Here is a 20,040-nt window from a genome sequence, read left to right as displayed (position 1 = left end):
CTAATTTCTACTCTAGAAAGTGAAAAGATACAGCAAAATAGAGAAGCTAGTTTTCTATGTGCATCTTCAGTATAGAAAAGAGTTAGAGAGGGAGTGAATGGGTGGGCAAAGTATAGGTCTCTCGACCACTGCTGCCTCACACATACACCCACAAACACGCTCCCTCTCTTACGCTCACACTTGTAGTGGATAGAAGCTGTATAGAGGCTGTGTGTCCGCCTCGCCTATTGTGTCACCAGGATTGTTCTGCGTCCAGTCTGACCCCCTGTCACCTCCCTAGATTGCGTGTCTGGGTCCGTGCGTACGTGTGAGGGTCCTGGAACGTGGGGGTCGCAGTTGTCTAAGTCAGGGGCGTCCGAGAAAGAGGAAGAGAAGGGGAAGGGAGCATCCATCCCAGTCGCTTAGCGCTGGACATGCACATCAGGTTAGTCCTCTTTTTGGTTTCCACTGGAGACTTCACATGCTGTGTCTAAGCACAGATATTGCACTTTTTTACATTTTGACTTATCATTGTTAATGTCACATTTTTTGTACAAGAGTGTTGCTCATTCTGGTCTCAGCATCCCAGTAGTCTTTGTATGTAACTTCTAGTTGCTTTGCTCTGCACTTGTTATTAGCCATGTGCCTGCAGGTTTGTTTATGGAAAACTTTTGAAGAGGGCTGGACTGTGGCACCACTTTTGTGACTACATGGAGCTGGAAGCAGAAGTGTATAGCTTGATGCTGACGGCTATTGTAGATTGTGTCTCTCTTAATTAAAGGGATGTATAGGATTAGCACTCATAATGACTCTGCTTTCAGTGTAAGCTACTTACCAGCAGGGAGAGAATAACCGTTTTGTTATCCGATGCCTTTAGATCTAAGGACCATTAAATATAACTGAATATATTTTTAATGGAAATAATTAAAAATTAGGAACAGAAAGATTTGATTTCAGGTATTAGAAAAGTTAACTGGGCAATGTTTAACAATTTGCATTTTGTTTCTGAAGATTCACATTAAATCAGTTTATTTTTGCTGCTGTTAAAAGCAACCTAAAACAAGGTTTCTGATCAAAGAAAATTATGTTTAAGTAAAATAAATAAATAAATAATAATAAAATAAAAAACATAATACTATGTGTTAACACAATACTGTGTTAATACTATAAACACAAAAGTAATGAATTATAATATTAATAAAAATGAAGTAATAACAATAATGATAAGAATAATTTTGCAACTAAATAATCATTAATTATTCAAAATGCTAATTACCTTTATTATGATTAAATGAACTACAGTTTCTAAGCATGTTGCTTTTTGGACATACATTTAATCAGAGTAGAATTAATGTTATCACTAAGTAGAAAAATCCACATGGCCAAATAGCACCGAAACATAGGACGCAACATAAAATGCTTAAAAATGTAAATAATAACAACATTTGAAAAGCATTATGAATGAATCTCTAAAAGAGATTGATGCATTGATTAATTTATATTTAGTTCTTAATATTAGTTGCAAGGCTTATTTTAAGCTTTTTGTAAAAAGTATATATGTATATTATATATAATATATAACTATATAACTAATGTCTTTTCTCTTATCTAGCAACTTTAATAAAATTTTTAATTAAATGTTCCTTAATGCGGTTAAACTCTAAATTTGTTTATATTAACTAAATGTAAGAACATTTAAACTTTTTTGACCATATGAACAATACATAATACCTGCTTTTGTGTATATCCTGATCAAAATTTTAGCAATTAGAACCAAGCAATTGGGGGCACCACGGTGACACAGCAGGTAGCGTTTACAGCTTCAGGGTCCAGGGTTCAGTATTTCCCCTGTTTTACTCTGTTTTATCCAGTTACCTTTCATCTCATAAAACCTTGCTTGTGGTGAATTGGCTACACTAAATTACCCCAGGTTATATTCAGTTTAAATGTATTTGTGTTGCACTTTTACAATTAAAACGTCAAAACTCCTCAGTTTGGCAGAAGTGGAAAAGAAAACTTTTTAAAGCTCACATAGTGTGAGTGACTGTGAAGGAGCTAGTGAGTACTGCCCTGTAATAGACAGGTGTCCTGTCAGTGGTTTAACAGCACTTTGTGCCCAGTATTTCTAGGGACTGGATCCACAATGTCCCTGATCAGGGGTAAGCAGACACTGAAGATGAGTGATTAAGTGGCAAGTTTTATAAACAGTGATGTGTCTGTATGAATGTCAGATTATGCTCTCTGTTACTTAAAGCATTTACTGAATGGTTCAGTATATTTGAACCAAGACACAATGACTGCTTGTCACTCTAAATGCTATTGTCATTCAGTCCTAAAATCATTACACAGTCTTTATTTTCCTAGTGATTACTCTTTTAATTAACATATTTGTGGTTTGCTATTATGGCTGGCTGGGGAACTTAATTACATGTCATATAAAAAAGACATCTATTTAATGTCAAGTAGAAATAGGTGGATTAATAATGTTTGGGTAAAACATTTAAAAAATATATACAAAATACTCTGTGCTAAATTTATTTTGTAACATATTTACAAGAGTTACGTTTTCAGAATACATTTTAGCCACACCTCTTTGTAATTATCAGGGACAATCCTGAGGGTGCAGGGAAGGGGGCAGTGCCAGTGTGGCAACAAACACAAATATAATTTGGGATAAAAAAAAGATAAGTGGTTAAGTACACAAACCTAAAGGACAAACAGAATTTATTTACTGTGATTATAAATTGTACTTTCTCCAAGGTGCTGAAATTGACTTATTATTACAGATATTGCCGTAAATATAGAATAGATATGAGATCAGGTATATACGTTTCCTGATGCACTATGTAATACATTTCTAATGTTTAGACATGTTCTTTATATCTCTGAATTGATTATTAAATAATTAAATAAATATATGTATATTATATATAATAATTATTATTGTTCCGAAACTTTAGGTGACTACATTTTAATGCTGTCCATCCTTGTGTGTAGAATACTGCTTGTGTAATTGTATTTTTTTCAATAATTCTAAAAAGTTCACACAGATTTTTTTTTGGTCTTTTAATCTTTTTGGCTCCAGTTGCTGTCTGTGAGTTCGCTGTCTGTTCTCCATGACTATATATTTGTTCATGTCACTTTTGTTTCCCTCAACCTGCTGGAAACCTGCCAATGAGTAGATTGGCAACTCTATATTAACCCTAGGTTTAAATAAGTGTTAATGACTAGGTGAGCGTATAATGTTCTGCATAGGACATGCATCCTGTCCAGGCTTTATTTTTATCTGTGTGTCCATTGTTCTCAAAACTGGCTCCAAATCTACAGCAACTCTTACCAGAAAATAAGTTACTGAAGTTGAATGAATGTTTGTCATATATTTTAAAGACGTGGCTTATACCACTCTGACAGAAGAGATTTTGGAAGTAAGTAGTGGGAGGAAAGTTCTCAACAGAGCTCAACATCATAAACATGGGTGTGTTAGGCTCAGATGGAGGTGAGGGAGGAATAGCCTTGTTTAAGGTGCGGTACACACAGAACGGGACGCACAGACTCGGTGACAGTCAGTGTCAGCCACATGTCAGGAAGAAGCTGTTGGTGTCACACTCGGTTGACCTGATCTGTGGTCAGCCTGTCCAATGGAGCCAACTGTGGCCCCTTACATAACATCTCCTGCCACTCACACCAGCTCTACCGGGACACACACACATTTATATACACTATATACACTTCTACTTCTGCATATCAAGAAATACAGAGACACATACACCAGCCTGATTTAAAACCTTCAAAAGGTTAAGCATTTCAGTTTGAACAATAAATTAAACAGGGATAAAAAGGTAAAAAATTCCAATGATTGTATAATTGCAGCATTTACCTGAATATTGGCTCACTTATAAGATTTGTTGGATGCATTTTCATTTTGGTTCACTATCTGAATGTTGCCCTGTGGTGGGTTGAATTAACTTGTGCACAGCGCCCACAAGGACCCTGGTCAATATGACTGAGTTGTTTAAGATGAAAATTAATTAAAAAAAATACTGTCTAAGAGTAATGGAAATTACTCAGTGTCTGGTAGTATTGAGTATTGATAACAGTCTAGGTTTCTCTTCATGTCTGTGTGGGTTTCCTTAAATTATTCTAGTTTGCTTTTACATCTTAAAAACGTGTAAAAGTGCTCCCAGGAATGACTGTAAATGTCATGAACGTGTGATGCTCTGAGATAGAAAAACACTCTGTCCAGGGAGCATTTCTGCCTCAAGCTCAGTGATTCTGGGATAGGCTTAGAAATCACTACATCCCGAACAAGGATTTAGCAAGACTGAAACTTATTTTTATAAAACCTTTTAATTTTAGCAAATACTAAATGTCACAATAATAAGCTAAGCAGAATACATGCTAGAAAAAGAATGCAAGCTTTGATGGATTAGACACACTTGTTGATATGAGAATTGTGAACTTAAATACAGTACTAATCTGATGTTAATCCTGACATAGACAGCCCTGCTCATCTTCATATAAGTTTGGAATTTACTTGTCCAGGGAGCTTGTCCACCTACTGGACTAGTATTCAGAAAGTTGCAGATTTAAGTCCCACACCACCAAGCTGCCACTGGTTGTCCTCTGATCAAGGCCTGTAAACTTGTAAATTTAGCATCAATTGTGACAATCCTGATCAGGATAAATTGTTTTTGAAAACAAATATTTAAAGTGTTTGAGTCTTTTGTACTGTTGAACATATCTTATTGTTTCAAAAGGTTCAAAGTTTCAATCAATAAACAGGATAACAATATTCATAAAGAACTTTGTATATAAAAACAAATGACTTCCCTCAGACTTCCAGCTGCTTTTCTCCATGTGAAAACAAAACATCTCTACATGATAATCCCCCAATTATCCATTGCTTCATCGTCTACATATGTGTAGCTGGTCAGGGGTGGTGCAGGGTCATTCTGATCTAATCAAACTGTGTATTGATTCCATTAGATAATTAATGGGGTAGAAGGAGGCTGAGCCATGAGCTCCTGCCCTCAAGAGATGAGGGGAACCTTATAATAGGAATGATTGGAAGCTGTCAAGGTCAGCAGTGGAAAACCAAGGTAGCTTTGCGCAGAAAGACGAGCGGACAGTCTAAGTAAGAGCGAGAGGGCGGATAAGAGAAATCGACAGTACTGACTGATCAGCATTTGGAAATGAGGCTACATCTAAATTTTAAATGTACTTTAGATGTGCCAAGATGAAAGCAGAGCGATTGGTATTCAAGGGTTAAAACTTTATTGACAAAAAAATGCATGCATTAAATATGTGTGAATGACACATATACATCATTATAGGGTTATTTACATAACATTTATATACATATACATTAATTATTAAATACATTTTAAACACATGTTTAAGGGTAGATTTTTGCTTTAATACAATTGATCAATAAAAGTAGTTTAACACTTCTTTATTACAGATCTCATTTAATTATCAAAATACAAATATCATAGTGTTTTTTTAATTTTTTAATTTTAAACTGCTACATTAGAAGAAAAGAACAATTTGTTTTGTGCAAATAAAGTAATTGTATCTCTTCCAGCAAACATATAAAGTAACTTTCTTTTTTAGCAGCTTAACACTGTACAAACTTTATTTATCAAGGAGTCGTTAAGCAGGTACAGTTAAAATGATTTAACTGTTATTGACTAGATTGTGTTTTCATCTCTTACCAATATAGACTTAACTAAAATAAAAAAAAATAAAAAATCGAATAACATCACTTAATTAAACTAACTTATAATAACTTCAATAATAAACTAATAAAACAGTTGCTAGACTTTAATTATAATTGTTGTATAATTTTATATATTATATATTTATTATTATATTATAATTATTGTATAATATAATTGTTGTGTAACATTTTTATTCTCTGATCCTTTATTTATGATATATCTTGTAACATTTTATGCGAATTGTAACCGTTTGTATTATGTGTGATTGGTTTGTAACTTTTTTTTGGTATATGGAACACAAATATCTGATCTTACCTATTGCCCAGCAAACCCATGAGAAGTCATGTTGAACAAACCTGTTTTATTATTCTTCATGGGCAGTCTAGATTCAGCCAAAAGTTAACTGGCCTTGTGAAGGTCAAGGTCATGAAAAAGCAAATGTTTCCACAGCTGAGCAAAAAGTCAGTGGTCAACTCCATACTAGTGTGCCTGACATTTAAAACAGAATGGCAGCGTAACATCTGGTGTGTAAATATGGACTGAGTAACAGTGGGATTTCGATGTGCGTTTAAATGTGTGTGTGTTTGAAACTGTCTGTGCATTGTGTGCGTGCCAAGTGGTTTAAATGTGTTTATTTCCTTGTTTGGCCTCCCTGTGGGGTGGGGCGGAGCATGCTAACGAAGCCCTGACAGCTGGAGGCTCTAATTAACCATCTCTTTTAAAAACAAACAGCCCAGCCTCTGCCAAACATAAAACCAACCTCGAACCCAACCGTGGCCTCAGACCCAGCCTATTTTATGTTATAGTCATTGACCACTAGAACCTGCAACTTGTCCTCAGGGGTCAGAAGTTTAGGGCACAGTGGGTTTTCTCCATGATGTTAAAACAACCTATCTGTTGATTTCCAATTAATGAAACTGTATGTCAGTGTATCTATGTCAGTTTTAATAGTGAAGGTTGCTCCCAAGAAATATTGATTTAAATAATTGTAACTGTTTTAATAGTATCTTTTAATATTTAGAAAATGTAATCTCAATTTTTTTATTGTTCTTGAACTCATTATTTTTTATAAACAAATAATAATTCAGGTTTAAATATCAGCAGTGCTGATACCCAGACATGGGGGGGGGGATGAGTGAAACCCTGTAACACATTGGCACCCTGTCCAGGGTATTCCCGCATTAGGCCCAGTGTTCCTGATGGAACCAGACCTGCTGTGACCCTGAACAGGATAAAGCAGTTGATAAAAATACGATTTAAAAAAATTTACTATTTACTACTTTAACTAATTTAATCTGATACTAATAAATATATATTTTTTTAAATATAATTTTTGATATGTAGTGACCTGATATCGGTACTCGAATCTCAGTGCATTCATAATCACTTGTTTAAGATTATTTACACAGCTACACTGTATGTTAATGTCCTAATTAATATACTAGAACAACCAGACACACACCGCCTTTACTGTTTGCTTATGTGTAAGTCTATTTAAAAATAGCATGAACAGTGACACAACCTGCTACAAGGTTATACAGTTAATTAAAGAATTACGGTGGAAGGCACCTCCATTATGTCTAAACAGATAGTAAGGTTGGGGAAAAAGATTGTACCTGATAAGATGTGGGAATAGATAGAATAAATACCTGAGAGGACTTTGATAGGATTGGAAGAGAGGTGTGCATGTGTGTGTGTGTGTGCATATGATGTGTGTGTGTGTGTGTGGTTTCTTTAATGTCGCCCATCTGTTTTTTGTTTACTTAATTGTTTCTTTACTAAACACTTAGGTAAAGAATAATATCCACCATGCCTTCATAACCCCCGTCTCCCAAAAATAAAATAAAATAATTTTAGTCCTAATCCACATAATGTACACTCTCTTTAATTACTAAGCTTTTCTGAGTTCCAATGAAGCAGGTAGTTGGAGGTTAAGCAGCTGCTAATGCTGGTTTATCCAGGTTGAATGTCAGGTCATAGATGCCATCGACCCAGGGGCCGTGTGAGTGTTTGTGTGTAGGAGTGTGCCAGGTAAGGTCAGTAAGGGGATGCATGTCAGGGCATGGTGCCAGAATGGTTTAGATCAGGGATAGTGCTGAGTGACACCAGGGCTGGCCACAGGGCAGCGGGCAGCGGGCAGTGGTGGCTGTGACACCAGGCAGCTGGAGGGCATGCTGGCCCTTTAAATGTCATAGGGACAGACTGGACAAGCACTGGGGACTCCAGCGAAATGGCACTGTAAGCTGCACTAAATAAGTGTGTGTGAATGTGTTTACAGCTTTATATTTGGTCATTTGAGAATTGCTGTTTTTGCACATATGACAGAAAACGTGTTTTATATCTATTTTGCAATATTAATAATAATGCAATAATAATATTAAAAATGCAAATACTGCATTATTGCCTTATTTGTCTTATTTTTATAGTCACCCATGATGATTAAGCAAAAACATGTTTTAGATCTTTTTTTTTTAACTGAAATGTCCTGTTAACAAAATCATTTACAATCTTTATTCAGTACTTAGCAATTACAGCTGCAGGTCTTTGTGAATACACCTCTATAATCATTGAACACCTGGATTTGTCCAGTCCCATTTTATCACATTCTTCATGGCAGTTCATTTCATGCTTCGTCAGATTGAACGAGGAGCGTTTGTGAACTGCCATCTTCAGGTCTCTGCACAGATGTGCAATTGGCTTTAAGTCTGGGCTTTATGGCGGTCACTCACGGACATTCAGTGACTTGCCCTGAAACCACTCCAGTATTGTTTTGGGTGCTGAATAGTGAAATGTCACCCTAGTCTGAGTTTGCATGTGTATATTAGGAGGTTTTTCTCAAGGATGGTCCTAAATTTGGCTGCATTCATCCAGATGTTGAGCAGTTCCTCCTAGATGTTGAGCAGTTCCTGTTTTTTGTCTGACATAGTGCCTACTCCTCTGCCCAAATGGTTAAATATTCATCTCATCAGACCAGAGATTATTTTTCCTCATGTTTTCAGAGTTCTTTACATGCCATTTCGCTAACTCTACGCAGGTTGGCATTGGTCTATTACTCAACAGTGGCCACTCTTGCCACTTTGCCATAAGCTTTTTGGAGCTCTTTTAGAGTGACTATGGATAATTAAGTGTAAATTGGCAGTACTATGGCAACTATATACATTCATAATCAAATTCACAGTACATTAAGTTGTGCAAAAAGTCAAGATATCTGAATGCTTTATAAGTTTACTATATATCTTTATATATTTAACGTACCCTTCATCGGATAAAATAAAGAAATAGTTAAACATAAGCAGGCCATTTCATAATGTATTCGGCATATGTTATCCTTTATGTATTTAATTAAGAATGTTTCTGAATTAATTTAGGGCAAAGCTTTCATTATCGAGTCATGAACATTAATTTTTTTTTTACCAAACCCTGTACACTATATTAGCTCTGCCAGTATTAACCTGATCACATCAAGTCTTCTTACCTTTCTTTTCTCTCATCTGGTCAGCCCTTTTGCAAGAGATCTGGGTCTGACATAGCCTCAGCCAATCGCAGCCTGCATTTGAGGCAGCGGAGTGTGTAGGACATGATGGCGGCCATGCCGTTCGTCAGTGAGGGCAAGTGTGTGAGTGTGGAGTGGGACTTCCTGCAAGGACTCCTCGCCAAGCCGCCTACCCTACCCTGGTAAGACAACACACAAGCATCAACTTGCTTATCATAAGCATGCATTCAAATCACTTTAATATATATATATACACACATTTTTTTATATACAGTACATTTCCCTTATGTACATTAAAAATGAACACACTAAAAATATTGTGCATATATTACAGATCATATATTACAGATTTTAAATAAAACCTTACCCTTAATTAAATGAGCTTATTGAAAATTAGGATCATATTAAATCTTGGCAGAATGTAATTAGGGGCCCGGCAGAGAGGGGATTTAACAATGCAGAGAGTCTAACACTGTAAATTATAATGCAAAATACACTTAAATACACTCACTATCTCTCTGTACTCTACTGTCGATGGTTCCATGTTTTCTGTCATTATTAAAACATTACAAAATTATCATGGAATTATTAATGTCAGCTCATCTGTAGGTGGATTTAAAACCAAGTGGAATCAATGCTAAATCTGTGATGTATTGATTGTCTCTCCAAGGACGTTCCGGTGTAATAATGAGATGTTCCTAAAGGCTCATGCACACAACACAGTTGTTTACAAACCACGAAGACATAAATTGCACATAAGACAAGTGAAATTAGTAAACAAAGAAAATGATCAGGACTTAAATACTAATAAACGGATGCATTCTCACTCCTGCACAGACATCACCGACCTTAAAAGAAAATACTACATACTTCAATTTGTAGCCTCAGTTTGTTTCCTGTTGGAACTGCTACTGCTGCAACTGTGAAAATAGCTCTGGATTTTAACACAAATTATGTAATATGGTAAGGCTTTACACCTTTATTCTGTGTATACAGGGGTGAGAATAATTGTATGAATCAGTATCAAGTATTAGCACACCTGTTCTGAGGCTCGTCATCACTTTAGTCTCTTACTTGGTCCATTGTTCAAGTTGGTTCATTTTGGGGTAGTGTTTCACTACTTCCTACAAACACCTTTTGAGAGATCCTTTGTTAATGGAAAGACTTGCCCTGAACTGAAAAAAAGAACAGAAAACCTGTTTACCTCTAAATAAAGTCAGAGAGAACATAATTTTTGGTTGGCAAAGCAACTTAAATCCAGCAAAATCCAGGTAACTGAGCATTAAGGACCATTTTTCTGTCAGTTGGGGCTTGAACCAGCAACCTTTTGATAACTAGTCCAGTATCTTAACTGCTGAGTTACCTGTGCCTATTACTTAGATAATGAAAATGAAATGTAAAAGAAATTAGATGTGAAAAATTAGATGTGTACTTTTTTTGTTTATTTTAATTATTTAAACATTACTACAGTATATTGTTACAGTTGTTCTTGTATTTTAAGTATGTCTCTTTTTGGCAGCTTTGAGGTTCTTTTATATTTTTTCCACTATATTCACATACATCACATACATCCAGCCCCGGTTCTGGACTGCTTTGCTTGGGGGGGCAAAGACACAATTTGGGGGGGCAATGCCCCCCTCAGCCCCCCCTAGCCCCGGTTCTGGACTGCTTTGCTTGGGGGGGCAAAGACACAATTTGGGGGGGCAATGCCCCCCTCAGCCCCCCCCTAGCGCCGGCCCTGCATACATCACACACACACACACACACACACACACACACACTGTCTTCCCCTTTGAATTCCTCCCCTTTTTCTCTGCTCTTACATATCTACAGCCCCCCAGAATGAGAATCAATGTCACAGACACGGGCCGTGCATGAGGGGGGCATGTCGGCTCTTTCTTCCACCCCAGACACAAATTGTGGAGTAGCCGTGACAACATAATTCCCCCACTCAGGCCCCACCGAGAGCGAGTCAATACCCAATCAGAGCGACAGGCTACCTGGCCTACCTCTCAGACGCTCCTTTTCTCCATTGATCCCTCAATCAAGGGCTGAGGCTCGCGACCCAGGAGGCAGGCTTGAAAAGAGCTCAATGGCTGCATTCTTCCAGAGCATTAGCCTGGCACATCTGATTCTGGACCAGCCTTTATTGTAGCCTCCAGTGTAATGCCTGAAAGAACTCACAGGCTGAAGAGTTCTAACGTACTGGTACTGTGATAAGAGGTGGTAGAGAACAGGCTGATTATTCCTTTCCTGCCAGAGTTTACTGATGCTTTCTCAGTACTGATCTCCCGACCAACCTGCATTTCCACACCAAGAAAGACCTGAAGTGCCATGGAGCATAAAGGAATTGTAGTTGTGAGCTTTGAAAACACTACTAACATAGAAGAAGGTTGAATAAATTTAATTATAAAATTTTCAGAACTGCATCATCCTGCAAACCTGGAAACACTGGGTGTAGGGCATTTATCTTTGACAGGGCTTCAGTTCATCGCTTCTTTATGGACTCACTAAAACCAAGGGGCACTTTATGGAAGATACCACCTACTAGTATGTTTTGGATCATACAAAAGTCCTCACAGACAGTGATTAAGTTCCAAGCCAGAATCCTGGAGATCTGGTGCATTTATCTGAAGCAACCTGTGGACACTTCTTCAACTACTGTGTTTTTTTCACATCCATTGCTAACATACATTTAATCAATAAACACCCATGCAATCTTTATAAATATCCATTGTCTGAAGAGCTGAGTGGCTTTAATCGTGGCTCTGTTACAGAATGCCACTTATCCAACAAGTCAATGCATTAAATTTCTGCCATGCTAAAGCCTTGGTCAAGCTACCTCAGTGCTGTCACTAAAAACACAATGTATTTAAAAATATTTATGTTGTTTTGTTGTTTTATAAATCATCCTAGGTTACACCTAAATAAAAAACTGGCAAAGCATAGAGCAGATGCATTAAGATAGATGTACTGTGTAATTTATTCCCCACTTAAAGAGATTGGTTACTTAGAGAAAGTTACTTTGACGGATCCTATCAAATCAATATGATTTCCATTTTAATAGGAGTGGTCTTTTTCAAGATGACAATGGTGCCCCTATTAACAAAGCAGAGGGTGTTACTGTTTTTCTTTTAGTATGGATATTATAAATAATCAAATTTTACAGTGCTCACCATCACCAGTCCTAAATCCAACGAAGCACATTTTGGAATGTTTTGAACAGCACTCTCCACCACCATCCTCAAAACCAACAGGCGATGTCTTCTAGAAGAAGTATGATTCCAGACACATTTACATTTACATTTTCGGCATTTAGCAGACACTTTTCTCCAAAGTGACTTACAGTACTGAGACAGTATATAGTCTGAGCAATTTAGGGTTAAGGGCCTTGCTCAAGGGCCCAACAGTGACAACCTGGCTGGTGGGGCTTGAACCAGCGACCTTTTGATTACTAGTCCAGTACCTTAACCACTAGGCTACAACTGCCTGTTGTAGACACATTAAATCTGTTCTAGCAGCCTGTCTCAGCCTGCCCCAATCATACTGAGACACTAAATGTTGTTTTTTCTTTCTTTTTAAGTTATTATAACACATTGACAGTGCTGAATAAGGCTTAAAATCATTAATTCTGCTGGTATAGTATGATGACCTTTGTTTATACATATACTTTGGAAGTAGACAGCTTAAGACATATTTGTCTCATCCTGTCTATACATTTGGTTTTCATGCTCTATATTTTTCATACGTCCTTTTCCTCTTAGTTTACAAAATTTGAGGAAGGAGAAGTCCCGAAATGCAGCACGTTCTCGGCGTGGTAAAGAGAACTTTGAGTTTTTTGAGCTGGCCAAAATGCTTCCTCTGCCTGGCGCCATCACCAGCCAGCTGGACAAAGCTTCCGTCATCCGCCTGACCATCAGCTGCCTACACATGAGACACTTTGCCAGCCAGGGAGACCCACCATGGAGCCCCCTACTAGAGGGGAACAGTAACTGCCACAAAGGTGAGTACTGCACAAACTTATAACTTTCTTATGACTCAGGGGAATGTTTATAAAAATTTGGATGCTACATTAATGATTTGTTAAAATGTATTTCACTATATGGGTAACACAATGGTACAGCAGGTAGTTTGTGTGCTCCACAGCACCAGGATCTTGGGTCCCTGAGTTGGATCTGGGCCTCTAGTCAAAGTGTGAGCTGTTAAATGGTATCATAAATGGCATACCAAACAGTTGGCTGTATTGAACAGGTCTGGCACACAATAAACAATTCAATTAATCCTAAAGATGTTTAAACAGGTTGAGGTTAGGGCTCTGTTCAGGCCACAGGAGTTCCTCTAAACCAAACTAGCAGATAGAGTCACTATACATACACTTACTGATCACTTTTTTAAAAAGTAAGACTGCCTTTTGCTCTCGGAACAGCCTTCATTCTGTAGCATGAAGTCCACAACATGTTGAAATGATTCCCTTTGAGATTTTGAGTGCATCACATAATTGCTAAAGATTTGTCATTGAACCAGTTTGAGATTTTTTTTTTCCATTGTGACATGGTGAATCACAATGCTGGAAGTTGCCATTATAAGATGGGTAAATTGCTGCCATTAAGGGAGTCATGTATACAGTGACAACACTTAAAATAGGAGTGGGATTTATATAATGCTTTATTAAACCAGCAGCAGTATGAACAGTTGACATTGGCAGCTTGGGTCAACTCTATTGACTCGATTAGATTTCCTTTTAGCCATTTAGAGGTGAACATGCTCTTGTATTTTGGATCATTTAGATTTGCTGTTTAGTTGCATGACCCAATGTTTGACATTTGGTATGATGTTCTTATTTTGGAACACTGAGGTGTTTTTGGAGTTGTAGGTCAAACGTAACAGATCACAAATCTTCGTACTTCTGCACACTTTTGTGACTTTTTGGATAAGTTGCTGACAAACTGATTCATTTTAATATATTTTTAACCATGGCTCCTAATGAGGTTCAATCATGAATTACTTTTGGTTAATTAAGTATTACATTAACTAATGACACAGTTGTGGTTGGTGTTGAATAACATTAGCCTTTTAATAAATTAAATTATAATTTAAAACTAATGCTCAGATGGTATGCTAGCACACTACTGCTGAGATCCGGGTTCAAATTTCACTGGTTTTATTGGCCAGCAGGGCATCTGTACAGACTTTATTGGCTATGTCTGAGGTGAAGATGCCCAAAGACCTGTGACGGATTGGCTCCCTGCACAGGGTATTCCTGCCTTGCGGTAAGACCAGACCCGCCATGACCAGCTTAAATGAGCTGAAAAATATAATACTTTTAAAAAACAATACTTTTAAAACAATACTCAGGATTTATACAGTAATTTCTACTTATAAAATGACCAAATCTGACCATTCTTCTGAAAATACTAGATAAAAAAACAGATCTAAAAACATGGCATGTGCACCCTTTGTGTAAATAGGTATGATGCAAAGGCCAGTGCATAAAATGAAGGAGAAACTATAACTGCATTAAAAAGTTTAGCAAGATATATTTATTGCAGCTTGTTGGAATTTCTTCAGGTGGCCCCATGTGTGGAACATGAAAAAGGGAGAATTGTGACAATTCTAAGAACAAAACAAACAGAATTTCTGAAAATCTAATACTTTGAAATTGTAGTGTATATGAGGCCCTTATTGACAACAGCATCAATCACAGAGCCATTCAGATATGAGAGCGCTATTAACAGAGGAGGTGTCTGAGAGCGAGCACCAGCCAGACTCAATTCTAACATGACAGTGGCAGCCTGTCAATGAATACAAATGCATTATTAATTTAAATTATGAATTTAAATGGAATAGGCTATTATTGTCTTATAGGTTGCCTGTGTATGTCACTGGGGATTCTTTTACTTAAAAAATGGCAGAGAGGATGTAGAGAGGGACGCACACACACACACACACACACACACACAGACACACACACATATGCACACAGAATGAGAAAAGTAATTGAGATTGCACCACTGCCAGTCATGTGCAGCTAAATATGGCTCATCTGAAAAAATGCATTTATTCACGACTTTCAGTGGCAGAGAAATATACACCTGGCTGAACCTTTTTGATATTAAGAACATAAACCACTGACACAATGTCATCACCCTCTTACGAAGTTGTTGATTTGGCGGTTTCAGGAGTGGCTCGGCAGTTAAGGTTCTGTACTAGTAAGGTCTGCTACTTAAAGGTTGCTGGTCCAGCCCTATCAATGGCAGGTTGCCATTATTAGGTCCATGAGCAAGGCTTTCAACTCTAAATTACATGGCTTGTATTCTTTTCCCAATTGTAAGTTGCTTTTAATAAACACCTCTGCCAAAAAATGTACCACAGCCACAGACAATCTTCATAAACAAACATTATCAATAGAAAGGTCATATGGAGGAATTTAGGGTCTTTAAATTTGGCAGTGTTTAAGGATTGCACCATTGTCAGTTTGTTAAATTATTGCTCAAATGTCTGCCCTGATAAAAATGTCTGAGAGATCTTGTGTTGTTACTATGAAGTGGGAACATCTAGGATCAGCAACAGTTCAGCTAAAATTCTGCAAGTCTGCAGTACAAATGAATGGCCCACAACTGCTTTCAAATATTTATTTAAAAGCAAAATTAGCACAACAACTGTTTATTGGGAGACATGCTCAATGCCAGACATCAGCTTTAGTGTGTATAGTATCTGTGGACTCTGGATCTGTGAATACTACAGTTGACTACTATATTGTAAAAGTGTGGAGGATAAACAATGTGATGTGTTATATAATGATTGATTTAATAATAGACTATGGCCCTCATATAGTCATTAAAGGGAAAATTACAGCAACACTTTTCAAACAAGTTTTGAAATATTGGCAACAGTTGGAAATGTTTTTTCACGTTTCTCTTGTAACGTGACAATATAAACACTAAGGTCCATAAAAATGGTTTGTCATTTTTACATTGAAAGAACGTCACTGGAGTCTATTTATAAGCAATTTCTCTGATTTACTCTTTTTTACTCTGATTATCTGTCTTGCTTCAAAGCCTCTCAGTGCTGCTAAATAAGCCGGCATTTGTTCTCTCACTAACATATGCAGAGTCCACATGGACAATATGACTGGCGAGAAAGAAGACACTCCAAAGGTGGAGGAAATTATCTGTGCGGTTTGTAATTACTGACATTAACTATATAACGAGCCAAGCATAATTACATGGGTTGCTTAATTGCTGTTATTACTGCAGAGTAACAGCTTAGCTACAATTAGCTGTGTGCTTGCGTATGTGTTTGTGAAAGAGTAAATCCCAGCCGTGAGAGTGTGAATGTCATATGGACCGTGATATAGAGGTGTGTTTAAAAAAGAGTACTGACTGGAGGCACAATTTAAGCTTACAGTGGTAGCTCACTTATCCTCATTGTAACATACCTACAAACACTTAATCTCACTGAAAGAGACAGAAGCATGGCTGCATGCTCTCAGTCATCATTACAGCATTCTCTGATTAATGTAGATCCCAGAAGAAAAAGAGTTTTACCCTAAAGGAGGTAAAATGCACTGTTCATGCATAACTAAAGCACCAGGCACATCACAAAATCAGCAAACGTGTTTATATTTAGGTCGTTTGAATGCACAAAACTTGAGGCTAGCTAATTGTTTTCTCCTACAACATTGAACTCATTCTCCTATGAAAAAGGTGTGGCCAGTGACTAGGCTAAAAAGCTTCCAGTACAGAAAACACATTGCCTAATTGTTTATTGTCAATAGGTTCCAAACATACACGTATGTAGCTATGTGTTTAATACATTAAGTAGTATAAAAAGAAACTGTGATGGATTAATCGGTCAGAAAAAGGTGAAAAGGTGCAATGCAAATCTGTACTCACAAAGCATCTAAAAAATGTTTATTTTACTTAAGCTGTAGTTAATATAATTACACAAACTGCTTCTGGACTGCCTACAAGCTGCTGTAAAATAGTAAATATGGTCAATCATGACCATACCTGCTAATGTTAGCAGCTTTAGTATCTTCTGGGGACGTACTGTATATTCATGACTTGAAGAGGCAAACTTAAAGTTTTTAGGGAATTAAACTAACATAGGGTTAGTAATATTTCAAACATCTATTTTATTAGCATTTAAAGTATTAAAATAACTAGAAACACTTACCTCAAATATGCTGCTGCAGCAAATCTCCAAGCTGCCATTTATGTGGTTACCAGGGTTGGCAGATTGCTATAGTGTCACAACGTATTTCAAAATCCGCCAAAATGCATGGAAAACCGCCCAAACATACTCATGAAAAACATTACACTAATTAACTGCTGATATCTTACAGATCAGTAATTACACATTTAGTGTCATTTGAAATATTTTATTTGCAATGTTGTGATACCTTGAAACCTGCCAATTTCCCCGCCAGTTTCAAATAAAATCCGCCCAATCTGTCAACACAGGCCGTTACAAATGTACATATACTGTATATTCTTAAGAGAATTTAGCCATCGTCAACAGGACATGGTAACCTAAGTGCTGGGTTGAGCAAATAACCCAACAGTTGGGTTATTTGAGTGAGAAATAACCCACCAAGTTGACCAAACTGCCTCAACCCAGTGTTTGGGTAGAAAAAACAACCCAGCATTTTTAGAGTGTGCTATTTTATGTCTGCATTTTCATATTTTAGAACTAATGTTAAATTTTGGAACTTTATTTTCACTGTAAGATTCTTTAGACCCACTAACATGTGAGTTTCTTTTATCAAACTCATGTTTGTGTAATCACATTTTTCTCTATAATGAACAGTACATGGCTATGATGGAGTACAACTGAGAGCAGGACAGAGCATGATGCATAGCTGTAATTCCACTACAGAAGTGTGGGATTGGGTACAAAGTATCTAAGTAGTGGTAGCCAAACATCCCCAGTAGGTCCCTTGGGGTAATAGGTGTGGTGGTATCCCCCATTAACCGTACCACCCCGTTCACACACACACACACACACACACACACACACACACACACACACACACACACACACACACACACACACACACACACACACACTCATACACTTGTGAGGTAGGAGGGGCAGAAAAGTAAAGCAGGGAAAGAGGGGGTGTCTGGTGGACTGGCTTTTGTCTGCTTCCCACGTTTCAAAGCCAGTCTTGAAAAATGAATAGACAGAGAAAAATCAATTGCATGACCTTCACACAAAGTAAGAGAAGGAGAGGTAGAAAGAAATCGAGTAAAAATTGAGGAAAGGAAGTTGGCGAACAGTACAGTGGGCACAACCGTTATATATAATAAAAATATGACTGAAACGTACAGAATTGTTTTATGTATACATACAGATACTAACTTATACCTACTTGTACCAACGCTTGCTGGAAATTACAGATAAACTATATGGGCAAAAGGACAGGCCTATATTCTGAGACAAGGGTTTTAGCCACACCTATTGCTAAGAGGTGCATGAAATCAATGATATGCTTCTAACTTTTTGGAAACACTTTGGGAAAAGCACTTCTACAAGCCATGTTCACAAGTCAGATACATATAGGCATGGTTTGATGAGTTAGGTGCTCTGTACGGATAATAAATTTGAACTTTGATTTATTATTTGAACAAGGCTTTCTCTTGCAAATGATCTTTCAATTAAACGGACACAAATTCCAACAGACTCTTCAAATATTTCAAGGCTGTTATAGTCACAATGGGTCTTAATGCCTTAATGCCTTCTTATTAATGCTAAAGGTTTTGAGATGGAATGTCACACATTCAATATAGTGTACATCTACCATAGAGTGTCTTGTCTATAGACTGTTGCAATGCACAGTTCATTACAGTTTACCCTTTACCATATCAGTTGATGACATGCATCCGGGAACTGACTTAATTACAACAAACTACTGCTTATTCTGCAATCCTGGGTAAATTATTGTAGGCAGTGTGCTTCAACAGGGAACCAACAGACCTCTTCATAGTGTTTAGAAATGCAAAATATTGTGAAAGACTGGACTGAAATAACTATTTTTAAATAATTTTTTTTTTACCCAGAAAACAGCCAATTATGCTCTTTGGGACTTTCTGCCATGGAGGGCGACTGTATTGTAGAGCAGTGGTTAAAATGTCAGACACACCTGGTAAACGGAGCATGACACAATAGGGCAAAAGAGTTTCCAGCATGTTTATGAGTGCAAATGAAGATTAAAGCTGCAGTAAAACTGTTTCCGATTAACTCTTGCCTTGTACATTTGCTTTGTCCAGAAAACATTCTTACCGATTGAGTTTAAGCACTGGTGTTTCATCCACTGCTGCTGCCATCCCTGCTGTTACACTCCAAAAAGGGAAATTATAAACTGATTTGAGAATAAATGGCATATATGTTCCAAAAAATACACTTTGTTGTTTTAAGACACGTTGTGTCGATTGTGGTTTAAAAGAAAAGAAAAAAGAAGCTGTGTAGGTGGTTCGGGGTGCATTAAGCTTTAGCGTTAGCTAACCAACAGCTTAAAAAAGTATTAAACTGGTCACTTGATCAATTAAATGGGTAATGCTAGGCAAAATCATCATCGTGTTTGAAATGATTGGGAGATAAATGCTAGGCCTTACACTAAAACAGTTGCAACACCATACTACAACTCACTCACACTTGTTGAGAATTGCTGTAAGAACAGCTGCATTAGTTGTAAAATGGAGGGAAAGGGGCCAACAAATTCAAATATTTTTATTGGTTTTATTTCTGCAAAATGCTTATTTATTATTAATTATTTAATTGGTAACATTACCAAAAACAACAAAACTCACTAAGAAGTAAAATTGATTAGTAAAATATGTCAAC

General features: G+C 37.1%; 1 protein-coding gene across 1 annotated transcript in view; it reads left to right on the top strand.

Moving 5' to 3' along the window:
* Positions 1-227: 227 nt before the first annotated feature.
* Positions 228-20,040, top strand: part of npas1 (neuronal PAS domain protein 1) — a 39,218-nt gene continuing 19,405 nt past the window's right edge. Inside the window, exons 1-3 of the mRNA XM_063016665.1 lie at positions 228-424; positions 9,199-9,374; positions 12,957-13,195. Of these exons, the coding sequence (XP_062872735.1) occupies positions 9,277-9,374; positions 12,957-13,195 (337 nt within the window). The 5' untranslated portion in view covers positions 228-424; positions 9,199-9,276. The remainder of the gene's footprint in view (positions 425-9,198; positions 9,375-12,956; positions 13,196-20,040) is intronic.

The sequence above is a fragment of the Trichomycterus rosablanca genome, chromosome 20, assembly GCF_030014385.1.
Source record: "Trichomycterus rosablanca isolate fTriRos1 chromosome 20, fTriRos1.hap1, whole genome shotgun sequence".
In the NCBI taxonomy this organism is placed as follows: Eukaryota; Metazoa; Chordata; class Actinopteri; order Siluriformes; family Trichomycteridae; genus Trichomycterus; species Trichomycterus rosablanca.
The sequence above is the reverse complement of the archived record's forward strand: the minus strand, read 5'-3'. Positions and strand labels throughout refer to the sequence as shown.